Below are 19286 nucleotides of genomic sequence, written 5' to 3'. Positions count from 1 at the left end.
ATTTTACAAACAGAATTACTCCAAGTCATACAATATTAAGAATAAATACTTACATCCAGTGACAACTGACGTATCGTCTGATTAGAGACGTTTTCTGTTGTTTCTTCTCCATCTGGTCAGACCTTCATGTCGATATCTCCCAGCCACGACTCATCTTGTCACATTGATCACTGCAGCCCTAAAAATAACAAGGTCACATTGTATATACATTTGCTCCTAAATAAAAAATCCCCCACACTGTACCCTTCCATATAAATATGGACCACACCCTTAATATACTATTAGCCATGCACCATTCAAAATATTAAACTTATTAGCCAGCACTGTGCTCCCCATTAACTATAATCTCCACAGCCCAAGAAATATAAATAAATCAGTCTCTTTGACTCTCCCCCATTTGATTTGAAGGCTATGCGTACACCTTCTGTTTTTGTTGCTTTTTTCCACATGGATTTGTTCTGGAAATTATGCAGCATTTTAGAGTACAAGCAAAGTGAATAAGATTTCTGAAGTCTCATGCACACATTGATTTTTTTTTTCTTGTAGATTTGCAGCAGGTTAAAATATGCAGCATGTCAATTCTTTCAGTGTATTTTACCCATACTAATGAGTGGGGGGAAATACGCAACAAAAATGCATGTGAAATACATGGCAAAAACACGTATTTCACGCAGCATATTTTCCTGCCAACACATCAGGATTTGCACCAAAATGTTATGCTTCAAATCCTGAACATGTACACATAGTATTAGTCCCTGTCCTGTGTCCTCTCCCCCACACACAAATTCATTATAAGTCTCTGATAACGTTATAATGAATTAGGGGGTGGGAGAGACGTCATCAGGGTAGTATAATGAAATGGGGGGTGGGAGAGGATTCTATCAGGTAATGATAAAGCTTCTAGTAATAATGTGCCCCTTCCTATGGTAATGTGACCACTCTGGCTCCTTCTTGAGGTTATTATTCTCCCTCCTGGCCCCTTCCTGGGGTTATTGTGCCCCCCTCCTGGGGTTATTGTGCCCCCCGCCTGGCCCCTTCCTGGGGTTGTGCCCCCTTCCTGGGGTTATTGTGCCTCCCTCATTGGTTTATTGTGCCCACTTCCTGTGGTTATGGTGCCCCCCTCCTGGGGTTATTATGCCCTCTTCAGGGGTTATTGTGCCCCCTCCTGGTATTTTTATGCCCTCCTCCGGGGGTTCCTGTGCCCCCTCCTGGTGTTATTGTGCCCCCCTCCTGGGGTTATTGTGCCCCCATCCTGGCCCTTTGCTTGAGTTCTGGTGCCCCCCTTCTGGGGTTATTCTGCCCCACTCCTGGTGTTATTATGCTCCACTCCTGGGCCTCTTGTGTCTCATCCTGGCTACTTCCTAATATAATGTTCGCCATTCTCTATATTAAAAAAAAACGCAATTCCACTTACCTTCTTCTGCTCCCACGCCGCGTGTAGTACTCTTCTGCAGCCGGCGCAGGATCCGACAGCTGACTTCAGCATCCCCGCCATTGCGCATGACGTCATGAGGTCGCTGGCACGCCGATGTCAGCTGCTGGCCTGTGATTGGCCGACGGTTTGTATTGCAGCGCAGTGAGCCGGAGTGACCCCTGCATTGCAATATATTTCAGCTGTATGTGTGCATACAGCTGATATAATCGGTGGGACCCCTGCACCACCGGGCCCTGGTGCAGCTGCACCAGCTGTATGTCCGCCCCTGACCCTGCGGCAGACACTACAAGTAGGCGGCCAGCTCTGCAAGTAAGTACTTCCAGACGCTGCCGCCGACAACAGCTGATCGGCGGGGGTGCTGGGTGTCGGACCCCAGCCGATCAGACATTGATGACATATCCTAAGGATAGGCCATCAATGTAAAAGTAGTGGACAACCTCTTTAAATCAGCCAATAACTTAAGATTGTGTGTTACTAGTTATGTGCCTTAAGGTCTGTTCACACGGACTCTACGGAGGCACAATACGACTGCTGATTGGTAAACTTTTATTGATCGGCAGTCGTATGAATGCCTGTTTCCACCGACAGACCAGAGCAAATGATGCACACTGAGCCATCTATGTTAGATCGCCAAGAATGATTATTTTTTTTGTGCTGCTCAAAAGATCACTCCCCGATGAATGAGCATTGTACTTGTTCATCAGGTGATCGGCAGCCTGCTTACATGCCAGGTTAATTGTAAAACGAGCGTTTTTAATTATCTTGCAGTGTAATTGCCCCTTTACACCAGTAATGGACTGACAACTAATATATCAGTATTAGGAGCACATATACATTCCAATTACTTTTGTAAACACTTCATCCCAATCATTATGATTCTAAGGATTTCAAAATCTGTAACAGGGACCCCCAGTTACCATATGCTAATTATAATACTGGTCCTTTTATATGAGAAAGAAGTCTTTAAGCCCCTCAACTACCACACTCCGTGAACGTGATCCGTTTGTACTACTTATATATCATACTTGCCAACTCTCCTGAAACATCCAAGAGGCTCCTGGAAATAGGGGAGACTTTCCGGATTCCTGGAGGAGTTAGTAAAACTCCCAGATAGGCAGCGTTTTCATCTGTACTAATGTCCTCAAGATGCGGATACAGCTAAAAACTACAATGGAACAAAGAGCCATTGATGCCCGGCCCTGCCGCTTACTCTGGTGGGACATAAGCTTCAATGGGCCTGTGGTGTACCAGAGGTCCGAAGCGCTGGATGACATTGTGGCGCCCCTACGGTTTCAGTCGCCACAGAGGTACTGCATCTCACCCAGAGGTGTGGTATCTCACTCTCAGGTAAGGAGGGAGTGCTGCCTGGGACCCAAACACCTGCATCCAACACTACACTACTCCAGACCAGCAGGAGGGGCAAGATGCGCTGCTCCTCTGCTGAGCCCTGTCCCTGGCTGGAGTGGGGGGAACCAAGAGAGGGGGAACCATGTAGTGGGTGTGGGTGGAGGAAGTAGATCAGTGGATCACTTGAGAAGAAGGATATAAAAAGAGAAGCCATCTTGGGTGTGCAGTCAGTCAGAGAGATCATGTAGAGAAGTAACCTGGCACTCAGAAGACTCATGGGTTCTTTCATAGCACCTCCAGACAAACGGTGGACACCGTGTCCGGCTACCACACATCTCCAGCTTACAGAACCTAATAGGCTACTGCTTTAATATATCCATTTCTGCATACTGTACACCGATGAAGGTCTAATGTGACCGAAACGTCTGTTGTTTATTTTCTACACTACTTTATTAATAATTATAAAAGAACCCATGAGTCTTCTGAGTGCCAGGTTACTTCTCTACATGATTACGGGCTTGTAACCCTACCTAGGCACCACCATCACCCCAGGAGTGCGGTAGTTTTCATCTAGTCAGAGAGATCAGTCTGGGAGAACAGTGAAAGGAGCAGGAGCTCTGCTCAGGAGGAGGGCCTAGTGAGAGAGGCCCAGGACAGACTGGAGAGAGGAGAGACGCAGGAAGGAAGGCTCCAGGAAAGGAAGAGAGGATCCTAGGGGCACGGGCAGTGCGGATGCCACCCGTGCGAACCCACCAGGAGTGGAAGGATCAGGCCGCAGTGAGGGGACCGGCCCCTAAACTAGCAGAGTTCAACAAGTCTCAACTAGATAACTGGAGGGTGCAGCATTTCAGGTGCTGCAGCCAACAGCCACATCTGATCGCCAAAAAGGAGGCCATAGAGGACCCAGGGGACAGAGAAGACATCGCCCGATAAGGTCCGCTGCCACTGGCCTGAGACACTGGGTGTGAGGTGCAGGGAGACGGCCAGAAGGAACACACAGAACGGGGTCCCGCTAAGTACTCTGGAATTGCCTGAGGGTTTGCTGAACTCCTCCCTGAGTAAGCACAGGATGACGTGGGAAGTTACCCTGGCCCTGGTAACTTGGAGTCTAAAAATCGTGAGTAAAACCCTGAAGACTGCACCCCAATGTATCTGCGAATTATTACTGCGCCATCATCCCCTGCACCACTCTACACCCCTACTTCATCTATAACATTCCTGCAACACCCTGGAGCTAAGCTCTACCTGTGGAGAGCTAAACCAACTCTGCTGCACCAACATCAGCTCCAGAGGACCTGCTCCGCAGCGACGGCTCCCTTTTGCCGTATATCACAGGTGGCGTCACAAGCTTTATATAAAAACTATAAATCCCCTGTAAATATCCCCTTTTATTGACCGCCCTGAGTCACGGACCGGGTCAACGCCACTGTGACATCTCCCCTAGCAACGACCGACCCGGCTACCGAGTACCCCACGGCACAGGGGGCGCATAAACAACATGTAGTGTGATGACGTCATTGCACCAACTATGTCAGGCCACAGGGAGGAGGAAGACATCACCGCTCCATGTGAGAGTGTGGCGCCCAGCTGCGCTTGGAGCCACAGATCCTAGAAGGGTGTATTACTGGAATCCTCCACAAGAGGCCCCCATAAACATCTCCACCTTTCACCTCAGACCAGCAGAGGGAGCCCGTTATGGATATAAATAGGGAAGGTGGAGCCAGGCAGTTTAGTCTGTTGAGAGTTCCTGCAGTAGAGAAGCCTGAGCGAGGTCAGCTTGCAGTGGAGCATAGTTCAGACTCAGTTGTAGCTCAGAATAGTGAGCTTTAGGTGTGCCGACGCCATAAGATCGGTGAAGAGCGGCAAGCTGCCGTTAGTGTGAGTAGCCTAGTGAGGGCCCGAGCGTGGCCGAAGGCGAGTGGAAAGTGAGTAGCAGTGGGGGCAGAGGAGTTTACCCAGCTCACCCCGAAACATATACCGGACACCGGGTCTGAGCTTACCGGGATCTCTACGACCCAGTAAGGCATAACCGGAATCCCTGGAGAACTACAGGTCCCATGTTCACCAGAGAGCTGATACGTAACAGAGCCAGGAGACACATAGGCCCCGTAAACTGGGAGCGTGCACTCCAAGAGAAGGCCCTACCACAACGTCAGCCGGTGCAGGACAGAGATAAAGTTAGGCCTAGCTCCAGGCAGGTCAGAAACTTACTACGCAGAGGCAAGAAACAGGAGGCCCTACACCCGCTCATTGGGGAGGATGCTGATTTGCACCCTTCACCCTACAGTGCTCCGGGAGGTGCCTGAACTACCACCAGTAAAAGGTACTGAAGTGACTACCGTGTCCGTCCCCGTTCTTGCTCTGACCCGGCTGGGTCTCGCCTGTCCTGCATCCCCCTCTCTGTACGCTGCCCTGAGGCCTAGCTCCACCTGTGGGGAGCTATACCATCGAGCTGCCATATCACCGGCCTCAGTGGACTGCCGCAGCGCTGGTGATTCTCACCAGAAACCACAGGTGGCGTCACGAACTTCCATAAAATTAACAAACAATCCCTTTTTAAAAGCTGACCCCAGGGTACAGGCCCAGGAGCCGACCACCGCGACATTCTCAAGGCCAGGCAAAGGCCCCGGTACCGAGTCGTCCCCACCCCCCTGGGCGATTCACGAGGGTAGAATATAATTTCTTTATGGGCACAAACAGGGCATGGGGGAAACAATGGGGGTGCACAAGGGGATATTACTGTGTGTGGGCACAAAGTGGCACAATTAAGATGTGGAGAGACAGAGGGGGCGTTAATACTGTGTGAAGGTGGAAGGAGACTTTCCTAAATCTTCATGAAGGCAGTTCTAAATAGTGGGGAAGTATGCTGTGCCTGCACTGAAAGGGTTATTCCCATCTACATAGATGATAATATTAGATAATAATAACATAGATGGGTATTGTCGTTCAGCGCCTGTATATAACAGCACATTTGTAATTTACTGTGGATTAAGCTTTGCAGCCGTTCTTGAGCTCTTAGCACTTTTTTCCTTTCGTTCATAGCCCGTTGCCTAGGAGACCGACCACCGTGGCTTTCCAGCTTGTAAGTGCTGCGCAGAAGCTGTCAGGGGTTAGCGGGAAGCAATGCTTTCTGCCAGCTTCACAACAGTGCTGACAAGCTCAATAAAAAAGAGCTTGTAACTACTTGGAGCGCACATGTTCCGCTGTCTAGCCGCGGTGGTCGGTCTCCAAGGGAGCAAGCTGTAAACAATGAACAAAATAGTGGTAATATCGCAAGAACTGCTGCAAATTAGAAGAAGCAGTAAATTGCAAAATGGGTTGTAATTACAGCTTCTTTCCAACAATATCCATTTATGAAGCTGGGAATACCCCTTTAAATGAGTACAGGAGCATTGCTGTGGGGTCTATGCACAGAGTGTTTGCGCTGGGACTGTGAGAGCAGCTGCAATGCAGACACAGGACATGACTGACTACACGCACCCGCCACACTATTGACCCTATCACATCTCTATGACGACGCAGTCACCTCCACCATAGCCCCGCCCCTTTGTGCTTCTGTAGGGGATGGGCGTGGCCTAGAGATGTCGGAACGCCAAACAACAACAGAAAGGCGGAAGATCAGGACGAAAGCGAGGCCAAGATCTATAGCGGACTCGCGAGGAAGCGAGGACGGACGCCACAGCTCATCCAATCACACGTCCCGGCGCGGCTGACGTCCAGGGAGGGCGTGGTCTGGGAAGGTTCTCGAGCGCAGAGGGGGCGGAGCGAGGTCAGTAACCGAGCGGAGTTGTTGAGCGCAGAGTGGAGTGCGGCTTGTCGGGCGCTCAGCACCAGGGAACAGCGGGGCCGGATGCGGTTTATGTGTATCACCAGGAAAGCACAGAAGACGCGCAGTTACCGGCCAGAGACTTCTATACCTAGCCCAGTACCCGAGCTGTGGACGGGCCAAGACCAAGCGGAAGGAGACCGGGCCCGAACACACAGAAGCGTCCGAACAGAGCAGGACACGGCGCGGGGAGAATGATAGACCCGCAGGACAGGTGCGGACACCCCCATAGACAGGAGTAGGGGTTATGGGCGAGGGCTGGAGGAAACAACGGGGCCAAGTGGCTGCCCGAACAGTGCCCGGCAGAGGAGTGGTTAATAGCAGAGCCGCGGGGTGTGTGTATATATAATATAATGTATGTGTGTGTACACAGACACAACCCGGGCTAGTCGTGGTGTAACCCTACACTGACGAGGAGGCGCACTGGGGACACAGCTGGCAGCGGTACAGCAGTGCAATCTGATCGCCGGCAGCTTGTGTATTCCTGGGTGTGCGGCTGCGGCCCATAGGGGCCAGGACAGCGGTACATGGAGGGCAGGAGACATCCAGTCACCCGTGATATGACCCCGCCATGCTGCCCTCTGACCTTACCGTCCATGGAATCATTCCTAGGGGCCACACTGCCGACTTACTGGTGGCCTTATGTATGGGTGGTAATGAGACATAGATATGTATCTATCTCCAGACAGGGGGCTTTGATAACTAGCACTGGATATTTTTAGCCGTGTAGGAAATGTCAGTGCTCAGGCTCTGTTCTGTGTGTTTACATCGCTAAGCTTTTAGGCTATGTGCCCACGATGCAGAAATGCTCCGGATTTTTTCCTGAGTGTTTCTACATCTCCCTGGCAGAAAAAAAACGCATGTGGATTGTACATGCGTTTTCCTGCCAGGGACATGCGGATGTGAAGAGTTCTTCACATGCATTTCTGCATGCGGATTTACAAGCGCTTTCCAAGCGATTTTAGCATCACTTGGAAAGTGCTTGTGACAACTAGGTCACACTATATAAATCCATGCAAACAGCATGGATTTATATAGTGTGACCGAGAGAGTGGTTAAAAATAAAAAAATAAACTAATACTTACCTTCCGATGGCCCCAGAGACTTGCAGCGCTCCTGCGCGTGCTGCCGTCAGATCACGGTGCTGAAAAGACCTGCCGTCACATGACTGTGATATCACCGCAGGTCCTTCAGTCCTGCGCAATCTGTCACCCAGCGAAGAAAGGAGTCCGGTGGCCATCGGAAGGTGAATATAATCTTTATTTTTTATTTTATTCTTTTTTTTTATGGTACCTGGGTGTGGAGAAGACTCTCCTCTCCTCCACACCCGGGTACCATCCGCACATTAGAACGCGCCAATTACGCAAGTACAGATGCAATCTTGCTAAATTGGCGCATTCTAATGCGTTCTAATTGGTAGTGCTGCGTTTTTTTCCGCAATGATAATCCGCAGCGGAAATTTCCGCAGCATGTGCACAGCACATGAGAATTATCATTGGGGGACATTGCTGCCCTTCTACCATGCGTTTTAAATGCATTTCCACAGCTGCAAAAACGCTGCGGAAACGCATCGTGGGCACACAGCCTTACAGAAGTCATGTTGGATCCATCTTGTTGCACATAAGTAAAGACACATAGCGAATCAGAAGAACTATACTACATTTCTAATAGGAGGTATTTGCTAATGTTGTTGTTATAATTATTATTATTACACCTGCTACATATTGAGATGGGAATACCTAAAGTCCAGTCTGGACAGATCTTACTGGCTTACCTGTGTTGATTAGGTTTCCGGATACTATTCTGGTCACCTGACAATACAGAACTAGTAGAAGGGCGACCGGTTTGTTACCACTCACCGGAGGGGATTGTTTTTACAAAAACAACAATAATAATGACTACTTGAGTTGTTTTACCCGTGTGTCTTCCAGGCATTGACAAGTAATTATAGGTGTCTGGTGACCAAATATAAGTAGTGTTGGCAAGGAAGATGGTTTGTTAAAGGGAAGCTGTCAGCTGATTCATGCTGCTCTAATTCCCTGCATGTTTTACCCTGAAACACTTGAACATTTCAGAGAAAACATACTTTGAAAAGTCAGCCAGGAACTTTGCATCTCAGATAACAAGTTGAAGGCAGGTCCCTGGCAGCTTCTCTCCTACACTGACAGGTGTCTCCTGATACAATCACATACAGAGAGACCTGTCAGTCATGGGGTGGGGAGAAGCCAGCAGGGACTGGCCTTGGACTAGACATCCAAAACACATGTTCTCCGCTCAGCTTTCCAAACTTTTCTCCCTATAGTGTTTCAGCGAAAAACGTATGCACAACTGATCGTCAGTCACTGATAAGACCACCCACTGGACCCCAAATCCCAATCAGTGACTGACAGTTTACTTTATATAAGTGTACTTACAGAGATAGCTGTCAGTCACTGATAGGACCGCCCAATGGACCAAAAACCTCAGAAGGCAGAGGTGTATGAAAACACAGGTTATACTCAATCTCTTCTCACAAAACTATCTATCAATATACTCTGCTCCCCCCTGCTCTATAACCTGGTGCCTGTATTTTCATGGTGATAGGTTCCCTTTAAGGACTTTTTACACATGAAAATATTTTTTTCCATCTTTAGAAGTTATCACCGACATGACTGGTGAGATCCCAGTGTTTGGAGCCTTGCCAGTCAGCAAGTTATCACCTATCCCATGTATAGGTGATATCTTCTAAAGGTGAAATAAACCCTTTGTAGTCAGACCTGCTGTTTCTGGCAAACCATGTAATGTATGTGGCGGCCTATCAATTCCCCCAGGAGACTATGATGAATTTCAGTGGCTGATTCTTTATTTCTCTCGGAGCTAAGCATTCACCAAAAGTACCTGGCCACGGTTTACTCCTCTTTGCATTGAAAACACATGACAGAACCTAGCCTGCATGTGTGCGGGCACATTTAGTATATACGTTCTGAAATAGTTAACATGCTATTACTTACCTGATAAATTCCTGACCTCTACCTGCCAGTCTGGTGTTTCCTGCTGGTCTGAGTTTACAAGCTGGACAGAAGTAAACTGGAATATCCTGCCTCTAAGGCCACGTTCACACTTTCAGTATTTGGTCAGTATTTTACATCAGTATTTGTAAGCCAAAACCAGGAGTGGATGATAGAAATATGTCACCACTTCTGTATTTATTATATTTTTCCTCTGATTGTTCCACTCCTGATTTTGGTTTACAAATTCTGAGAAATACTGAACGTGTGTATGGAGGCCTCCTGTTGCTGAAATATCAGGGGAGATGAGTGTCAGCTTTCCCCCTTCTCTCCATTGGGAGGAGTAAATGCTATCATCTTGTCATTGGCACCTCTGGGACCCCTTTGATCCTGAGAATGAATGGGCCACACACCTGATTCTGTCATTCCCTGCACAGATCCTCGCCATCCCACTGTGCTGGGAACAGAAGCACAGCCCCATTTGAGTCAACAAGGCAATGATGGCGTTCCCCATTAAACAGCAAGCAAGGCTGCAGTTCCTTTTTAGAATTGGTGGGGCCCCAGGGATCGATTGTAAAGTGATGGCATATCTTGGCAGTACGTCATCATTTTATGAGCTGTGAAAAGGTTTACTTAAAACAGCAAGGTGACAAGTCCTCTCCTGTCACGGCATTACACCCTGCAATACTAGAGAGAGCCAGATGCCCTGCAGAGATATTTTTGGGTACCCAGTTGAAAATATTTGAATACAATATAGTGTGAAGGATTCTCTTTCTGGGGAAATCTTCCGGAACTCCTGATCAGCTGATATGTCTACTGCTGCCACACATGACGCCTGCAAGAAATGCATTATTACACTCCTGTTCTAATGAATGGGTGATGATTTACTTCGGTGCTCCGTGCAGTCGCTCTCCTCTTGCTAATAGAAGGACCCCCTCCTCTATGACTTCTATTCACTGACTAGCCTGTTATACAGGTTCACCTTGTGCCAGGGAAAACAGCTGAGACCTGCTTAATCATGGACTCTCCAAGACCTCTGAAGGTTCCCTGCAGCAGATCCTTTAAAAGGGTTTTCCTATGTCATACAATTATGGCATATTGACAGAACTTGCCATTATATGACGTCTAGTGGGGGTCTGACCCGTAAGCCTCCCGCTGATAGCGTGAATGAATGGCATACAGAGCTGGTTGGTGTTTCCCCCTTGCCACCCACTTAGTCGAATGATGGAGAACCCTAGTTTGAGTAGACTGTCCTCATCAGGACGCTACAGACCCATGACAGAATATCACCATTAGACGCTAACAGATGCTCTTCACATTGATGAATTGCTAATTCCACGTGTGGATTAGATAGTGAATGTTCTGGTAATAAGCAGCTCTTGTGTGGCCTCTGCAGCGATTGTCCTTTATCCCTCTGACCTAATGACAGGGAGGTTATGTAAGAGTACCCTGCAGGGAATTTTTAGATGCTAAACTTGAAACTTCATGTTCCGATATCCCTTTCTTTTCGGTGTGCAGACCTCGGAAACACAGACCTGTATATTGTTTCAGGTACAGATCATATGTTTCTTTAATTAGCTGGATAGTGTTACTTCATCAAAAAATCACAGGTCACATGTTTTGTTCATCCAACTTTTTATTTTCAGTTTAGTATATGAAAAAACGTCTGCGCAAACATTTGTAGAAATTCCTGAAAAGTGCACAAAGATGGCTGACACTTTGTGGCACACTTGCTTGTTAACAGTTTTATGCATAATGGAAATCTAGACATACAAATGATGTAAAACCATTGAGATCTGTGCTTAAAACAAATGACATAAGTAATGCAGCTGATACTTGCAGCGCTGGGGTCCTGGGTTCAAATCCCACCAAGGACAACATTTGCAAGGAGTTTGTATGTTCTCGTGTTTGTGTGGGTTTCCTCCGGGTTCTCTGATTTCTTCCCACACTCCAAAGACATACTGATAAGAAACCTAGATTGTGATCCCCAATGGGGACAGTGATGATGATGTCTGTAAAGCGCAGTAGAATTAATGGCGCTATATCTGTGAGTAATATAAATACTGATGTCTAAGGTGTCATTGGAGACATTCAGATCCTAATGAAAAAGGTGGAGCACAAGCTTCTCTATTAAAGGGAATTTGTCACTTAATCTGAGAGCAGCATAATGTGGTGACAGAACCCCTGATTCCAGCAATCTGTTGCTCATGGGCTGCTTGCTATCTTTTTAATAAAAGCAGCAGATTATCACTAGACTAGTAAACCTGCTGTCATGTAGTCCTCCACATCCATGAGCTCTGTATAACCTCACACTCACCACTGATTAGAAGCTTTCTGCCTATGCACAGTGCACACAGAAAGCTGCTAATCAGTGGTGGAGGTAGGGTTATATAGAGCTTAGCATTCAGAGAACTGGTAGAATTTAAGCAGATAAAACACTGATTTTATCAAAACAGCAAGTAGCCCAATAAGTAACACATCGCTAGAATTGGGATCACTGCCCTTACATCATGCTGCTCTCAGAGGAGATAGTAAAAACCTGGTGAAAGATTCCCTTTAAATTCAATTTAAAGGAGTTGTCCACTACTTTCACATTGATGCCCTTTCCGCATCCCTGCTGATCAGCATTTATCGGTGGCGGCGGCCGGAAGTTCTTACCTGCGGTGCTTGGTCATCAAGTTGTAGTGGCCTCCGCTTGTTGCTGCACATCCGCCTCCTATTCAGTGGAATGGGAGGCGGATGTGCAGTACCCCGCTGCGGCCACCACTGCCGGCACCGATAACAGCTGATTGGCAGGGGTGATGAGTGCGAGACCCCGGCCGATCATGCATCAATGTGAAAGTAGTGGACAACTCCTTTTAATTAGTTAACACCAAAGCTTGTATGGGTGCAGAAGAGCCAGATGAATCCCAATAAAACCATTTTGGTAAAGAAGTTTTAGCAATCTTTGTCAATCACCATAAAGTCTCTGTCACGCTGTGATATGATATGTAGAAATGGAAAACATAAGGCAAGGCCAGCACCTCTATAGTATTAAATTGATGTGTAGGTGCACGTACGCTATGGCCAATATACAGACGTTTGTCCAAACACTATGCAACACCACTCTGCAGTTACCGAATACATGAATTCCACTTGCTGCACGCATAAAAATGTGTCGTTCTAGGTTTACAGTTTTGATCAAAATTGTGTAAGCTCATCGCCTCAACAAGGTAACACTAAACCTAGTGACTTGCCTCACTCTGACTAGCCAGGGTGCCTATTGTAAGAATATTGCCACCTAGAAGGGTAGACGAAAGGGTCTTAACACTTGCTTGTCGATTATCAGCAAGACTAAATGAGCCTTAGGCTGTGTGCCCACGATGCGTTTTTCAAGCGTTTACGCTGCAGAATTTCCGCAGCGTAAACGCTTGGGAAACGCTTGGTAAACCTTCCCCCATGGTCTCCAATGCAATTCCGCACTTTCAATGCCCATGCTACGTATTTTTCCGCAGCTTTTATGCTGCGCTCAAAAATACTCAGCATGTCCACTAATTTTGCAGACACGCAGCGTAATCGCCGCCATTGACTTGCATTAGAACACGCCAATTCCGCAAGACTGCATCGGTACTTGCGGAATTGGCACGTTCTAATGTGCGGATGGTACCCGGGTGTAGAGGAGAGGAGAGTCTCATCCAGACCTGGGTACCATACAATCTGTAAAAAAATAAAGTTTATACTCACCGTCCGATGTCCTCCCAGTGTTTTGTCCACGCCGTCCGGTCTCTTGCAATGTTCGCGCTGTTGTGAAGGACCAGCCATGACGTCAGTCATGTGACCCATCACATGACTCAATGACGTCACCGCAGGTCCTTCACACCAACGCAAGCAATGCAAGAGACCGGACACAGCAGAGATGACACCGGGAAGACACCGGAATGTGAGTATAAATCTTTTTTTATTTTTTACCATTCTTATTCTTTTTTTTTTTTTTTTTTTAACTATTACTTGGTCACATTATATAAGTCCATGCCGGTTGCATGGATTTATATAGTGTGACCAACTTGTCAAGCACTTTTCCAAGTGATGCTAAAATCGCTTGAAAAAACGCATGTAAAAACGCTTCTCTCTGGCAGAAAAAACGCATATAAATCTGCATGCTTTTTTTTCTGCCAGAGAGAAGCAAAAACGCTCTGCATCAAATCTGCTACGTGGGCACATAGCCTTAATGAGCCCTGTCCACCTAAGGCCATGTTCACATTGTCAGTATTTTACATCAGCATCTGTAAGCCAAAACCAGGAGAGGAACAATCAGAGGAAAAATATAATAGAAACACGTCACCACTTCTGTATTTATCACCCACTCCTGGTTTTGGCTTACAGAAATAGAGGTGAAATACTGACTGTGTGGACGTGGCCTAATGTTGAGGTGTAAAGTTGTAATAGAGCCTTGTTAATAAGCGGGATGGGTAAGGGGGGAATCTGAGGTTTTACCTTTTGTACTCTGGAAATGTAAGACCTAATATAATCCTTTTCCTAATCTTCCTTGGACAGTAATTAGTAATGTTTGGATTAGCTTGTGACCTTCCCAGACATAAGACATTTCCTTGATTGAGTGGAATGCGGAGGAAGAAATAAGGAAGAGCAGGCTGGAATGGCACTCGCATTTCCTTCACATTTGACGTTTATACAGATGAATGAAAATCATGAGATTACTTTAATCCAATGGAACCGCAGTTCTCTTAAGCTGTACGTGCGAGACTTCAGACGGCAGCTTTCTATACGCTTTGCCTGTCTTGGTTAACCTCTTCAAGGTTCTCATTGTGGCCAACAATGCCATAAGTTATAACAAACTCTTGATGAATCTGTGCGACGATCAGTAACCTAGTCTTGGCTTGTAGTGATCGGCAGATTTTATCTCAAATGGTCTATTTCAGTCTTTTTGGCTGCCCAGAATTGTATGACTAACTTTAGACAAAGTTTGAGAAATGTTTTGTTGGACCATGGGTGTATTTAATACGAATACTGCCGCTATTTCTATATTGGGGCCATCATGCTGTATAGGGGCAAACTATCATGTTGACTTTGTGCAATCCTCAGGAATGTGAATCACTTGATCGACAGCCGCCTATTACTCTCCTATATCCCCTCCCTATATTGTCCTGCTTGCTTAGGCCCCTTTTACAAGGGCAGAAAAACAGCCCGTTGTTAAATCCCCTACAGTAGCCATAGCAGGATAAATAGAACAGGTAAGCGGAACTGTGTGCGGTGATACTAGTGCACAAGGCTAAAATGCAGCTTGGATTTTCAGATGCCGATTTGTGGGTGAGGGTTGCCCATAGAAGTCAGCAGTCACACAACTTCATTTCTAATATGGTTCAGAAAAACCCACGTGATTTTTACCTCCATATTACAGATGGGATTATAAAGGATTTTATTCTGAATGATTTCTGAAAGTACAGAATAAAACAAAAGTGGTTTCAGTAAGAGCAGAGCACAGATGTAAGGGAACTTAATTCGGACATGCGCACAGGAATCTATACTGATAAAAATATTTTTGCTATTTTATTTATTTTTTGGGGAGGGATAATATACCGCTTTTTTTCTCACCTGTCTTGTGAATTAGCCGTACGGATGATCTGAGATGTATTTTTTCTGTTGTGCATGTATCTGGTATTGACAAATAGCTACTATACATAAATCTGTTTCAGAAACACAATTATTTGGGATTTTTGTATAGGGGATGTAGTTTTATAGCAGCTACAAGTGTAATTGTTATTAACCCTTTTTTTTTTTTTTTCATTCTTTTCTCTTGCTGTAGTATTTTACCTTTGAGTAGCAGTCTCCAGCTTCAGTGCTGCAGGCACCTCGCTCCCGGGCCTCTGTGGTGCTCCTGATGCCCCTCACCCACTGTTGAAGATCCCCGGTGGGCGAGGGGACAGCAGGGATCCTGCACTCCCAGCTGTGATTTATAAGGTAAGAATTACTTTCCAAGTTTACGGTGTACTGAGCACCTTCATCGAGGTGCCTTCACGCATGGAGTTTATAGGAAAAGCACTTTTTTTTAGTCTGTTTTTGCAGCAATATCAGTGAGTATCAGTAGGAATTTATTTTAAGCTGCAGCACTTTCTGCTGTAGAGAAGTGACAATCACTATTAAACGTACTCAGTAATGCAGATGTTAACGCAAAGGGAGGAGGGCGCATTGCCATCAAACTGAAGTGCAGGTGTCATTAATGCAGCAGTTTCTGACATCCACGGGGAATGCTAATCTAATAACCTAATGTTAATCTATTGACTTGATTGGTACATGGGCATGTGCATGCAGACGAGATCTAGTTGAAGTCTTAAGTATGTCATTAGTTGAGAGATGAATATGTGAGATATACACATCTATCTATTAGGCATCAGTCTGGCTACAACATGATCCGGTCAGGTGCTTTTTGATTAATGAAGACCAGTCAGAAGCTGTAGGAGTACTACTTTAATGTATTTCTATCTGTACATCTATTACAGAATCAGCAACCTGAAGCACCCAGGCTTTTGTGAAACTACAACACCCAACATGCCATAGTGGCCACCTCACAGCCTTTGGCTGTCAGGAAACCTTGGGAGTTGTTTTTTAGACCGCAGCTGGAGTGGCACATGTTGTTGGTCCCTGATCTGTTGCGTACTTAGAAAGACCTTTGTGCCTATAACTTAAGGAGGATATATTCTGAATGACTTTACAAAAACATTTAATTAGCTATTCCAGTCCAGAGCTAAATTTCCAGTTCTGCTGGTTATTAAAACCAGTTGGTAGGATAGCGGACTGGCACATCTCAAGGTTCGCTCTGGGCTGAGCTCTATTTATGTATTGCACTGTGTTTTACATATTTCAGTACAGTCACAGGTTTAAAGATGGTGACTAAGAAGCCTGCAGAATTGTGAATGCAGCTCTGGGATATGATACTGGGTGTAACTCAGATCCCGTACAAAATGAGCAATGCAGACAACTTGTTGTGATAGTTGTAAAATGGTGTTTAAAGATGGATGAAGGTTGTCATCTCTTGCTATTCATTTACAAATAAATTCAAGCTCTGTTTTATCTCCTTGATGTGACTCGTGCCACTACTATCTTGGGTAGCAGACACATTTATTTGCCCTTACAGTCATAGGACAGTCTTATTTTTGCATGCTTCCAGGCTGTTAGCCTTGTTCACTTGCATCTTTCCAAGTACCATAAATGGAAATTTGCCGGTTTTTTTCCCCTTCTGATTACTGTTGTTTTGAGAGCATTGATACATGCTGCTAATATTAAGCTTGTGGCTTATCATAAGGTTTTAACAGCATTTTTTTTTTTTTTTTTTTTTGGCGGGGGTGGGGGGAGGGCGAACCACTCTTTTTAAATGTGTTAAATGACATAAAACATGCTGCTCTTTCATGGCAATAACTTCCTGGTCTACTGCAAATCCTTGTTGGTGTACGTGCCCATGATCAGGAATAGCTTTGGACGCAGTGTATTTTCGCTGCGTACTACATTGCAAGCACAATGGTTGGGATTTCTAGAAATCCCATGCCCACTGTGCTTCTATTTAACGCTGCCGAGCCGCAGCATGTTCATTTCTGTAGTCTCCGCTGCATAGTTTCCCCCAATAGCCAGTCATTAGGTGCTGTAAATACGCATAGTTCCCTAAACACATGCGGATTTACCTGCATGATTAGACTTTTTGGACTCAGCGTAGATGCGCTGCGTCCAAAAACGCTGCTATTCCTGATTGTTGGCATGTACCCTGACAATGTCCAATGTATGCATTCATGTTGTCTTTTATAGGGTCAACCACAGATGCAGCATAAAATGTAATGCACAGGATACAATTTGATTACTTCCACAAAACACAGGATACACCAGCTCGCCCTCCGTGTCGCTCTAATTAACCCTCGGCATGGAAAGCAGTCCTCTGGCTTAAAGTGCAAACCTCACAAACTAAAGTTTCCAGTCATTTCAGAATAAAACTTGTTCACTGTATTTATTTCCGCAGCTTAGAATTTACGGTACACTAAAGCATGGCATGTAAGCGATGACTTGTGCGTTTCAGACACGGCACTATGCCTGAAACGCATACGTTAATGCTTTAATGGCATGTGTTAATGTACACAAATTTTTAAAATGCTGAAATAAATACTGTGAACAAGTTTTAATCTGAATCGGCTGGAGACCTTCGTCATTTTACGGCTACAATTTGATTAACTAGCTCATTGACGCTGAGCAGGTTGCCCACCTTCTGGTCACCTACATGTAAATGTGTTGATTAGGTTTAGTTTGAGGGGTTACCCCGCGCCTCTTACTAGCATCATGGGATAAGACGCCACTGATTTGTGCTCAATACCTGGCAAGTGACATGAGTTTAGTAGCCACTTCACACTCATTTTGTGGAAGTGAGAGGCCCTGGATTTACCTCTTCCATGCAGTTGATAATGTTCATCTCAGTTAGTGGCACTAGCTAAGGAGTAGAATTTAACAAAAATTCAGATTATTTGGAGAAACTAAGGCTGGTATTAAAGGGTTTGTTCCCTTTCAGAAAATCCTGGTCCCTGGGCGCAGTTTTATAAATTAAAAAGAAAAACCTGCTCTTCACTTGCTATGTGTGACATCCCGTAGACCGTGCAGCAGATAATCAGTAAACTCACTGTAATTGAATTAAAAATTCCCTATCCTTCCCGAACGACACTATCCAACTGATTTATTTTTTTTCCCCACTTCCTTTATGATGATGCTTTGCTTGAGAATCCCAGTGCGTCATCAAGGAGCTGAGACTGCAGTCACTGCTGATGCCTCTGCCCTCTCCTTGAAACAAAGCCTCATCAGTGACTTTCATTTTAAGGGGCTGGGCCAATCCCATTGTGGTGTGCACAATGACAGCGCGCTCTTTGTTGGTGGCTCTCATCAGCAGCAATGAGACTGCAGCAAAGATCTTTGTCAGAAACTTTGTCAGCATGCATTGGGATTCTCAAACGAAGCATCATCAAAAAGGAAGTGGGGGGGGGGGAGAAAAGCAGTTAGTGTAGTTGGGGAAGGATAGGGAATTTTTAATTCGAGTATATTAGAAGATAGTTTAGATTATGGCCATAAATTGAAAGGTATTTAGGAGGAAAATGACTTTGATCTTCAGACCATCCCATTCGCAATGCTTCATATGAACAAACAGCAGCGCATTTCTGTTATGATCATTTGATCATGGTAGCAGCAGTTCTACCAATTCCACGCGTGGTAGCTTTGGCATTACCACATTTTGCTCCAATTTTCCTAAAGGTGTATTCAAATGGCTATTTTATTAATGATCCCTCTTAGTTTTTGTCCCCACAGATTGATACAGCCACTTGCACATTATATTTTCTTTCCACAGCTTTCTCTCTTGCATGATTGTAGGGAGACGCCCAGTGTAGTTCTGCAGAATAGAACATAGTTGCAGCAGCGCTCTTACATCATCTTATTGTAGTGTCTTAATCCCCTGTTGTCTCCTCATGTGTCTACTAGTCTGTCAGCCCAAACTGATAGCATAAACTAAGCACATAGCCTTTTAAGCGATGAAGCCTATGTAGTCACACCTTTAGTGGTCTAATCACTGCTTCCATTCTGCAGAACGAAAGCGATCATCAGCAAACAAATCTATAAATGTAAAAAAAATTATTAAATCAGGCTTGTATGTTTTTATACATGCGTATCACAAATG

At 45.6% G+C, this 19286-nt stretch overlaps 1 protein-coding gene across 1 annotated transcript in view; it reads left to right on the top strand.

The window, feature by feature from the left end:
- Positions 1–6491: 6491 nt before the first annotated feature.
- OAZ2 (ornithine decarboxylase antizyme 2) overlaps positions 6492–19286 on the top strand; it is a 28544-nt gene continuing 15749 nt past the window's right edge. The window contains 3 exon segments of the mRNA XM_073652856.1: positions 6492–6822; positions 15396–15468; positions 15470–15550. Of these exon segments, the coding sequence (XP_073508957.1) occupies positions 6803–6822; positions 15396–15468; positions 15470–15550 (174 nt within the window). The 5' untranslated portion in view covers positions 6492–6802.

This window comes from Phyllobates terribilis, unplaced genomic scaffold, assembly GCF_046119375.1.
Source record: "Phyllobates terribilis strain yellow unplaced genomic scaffold, ASM4611937v1 Scaffold_11__3_contigs__length_659146591, whole genome shotgun sequence".
Taxonomy (NCBI): Eukaryota; Metazoa; Chordata; class Amphibia; order Anura; family Dendrobatidae; genus Phyllobates; species Phyllobates terribilis.
This window is presented reverse-complemented; position numbering and strand designations above follow the sequence as displayed.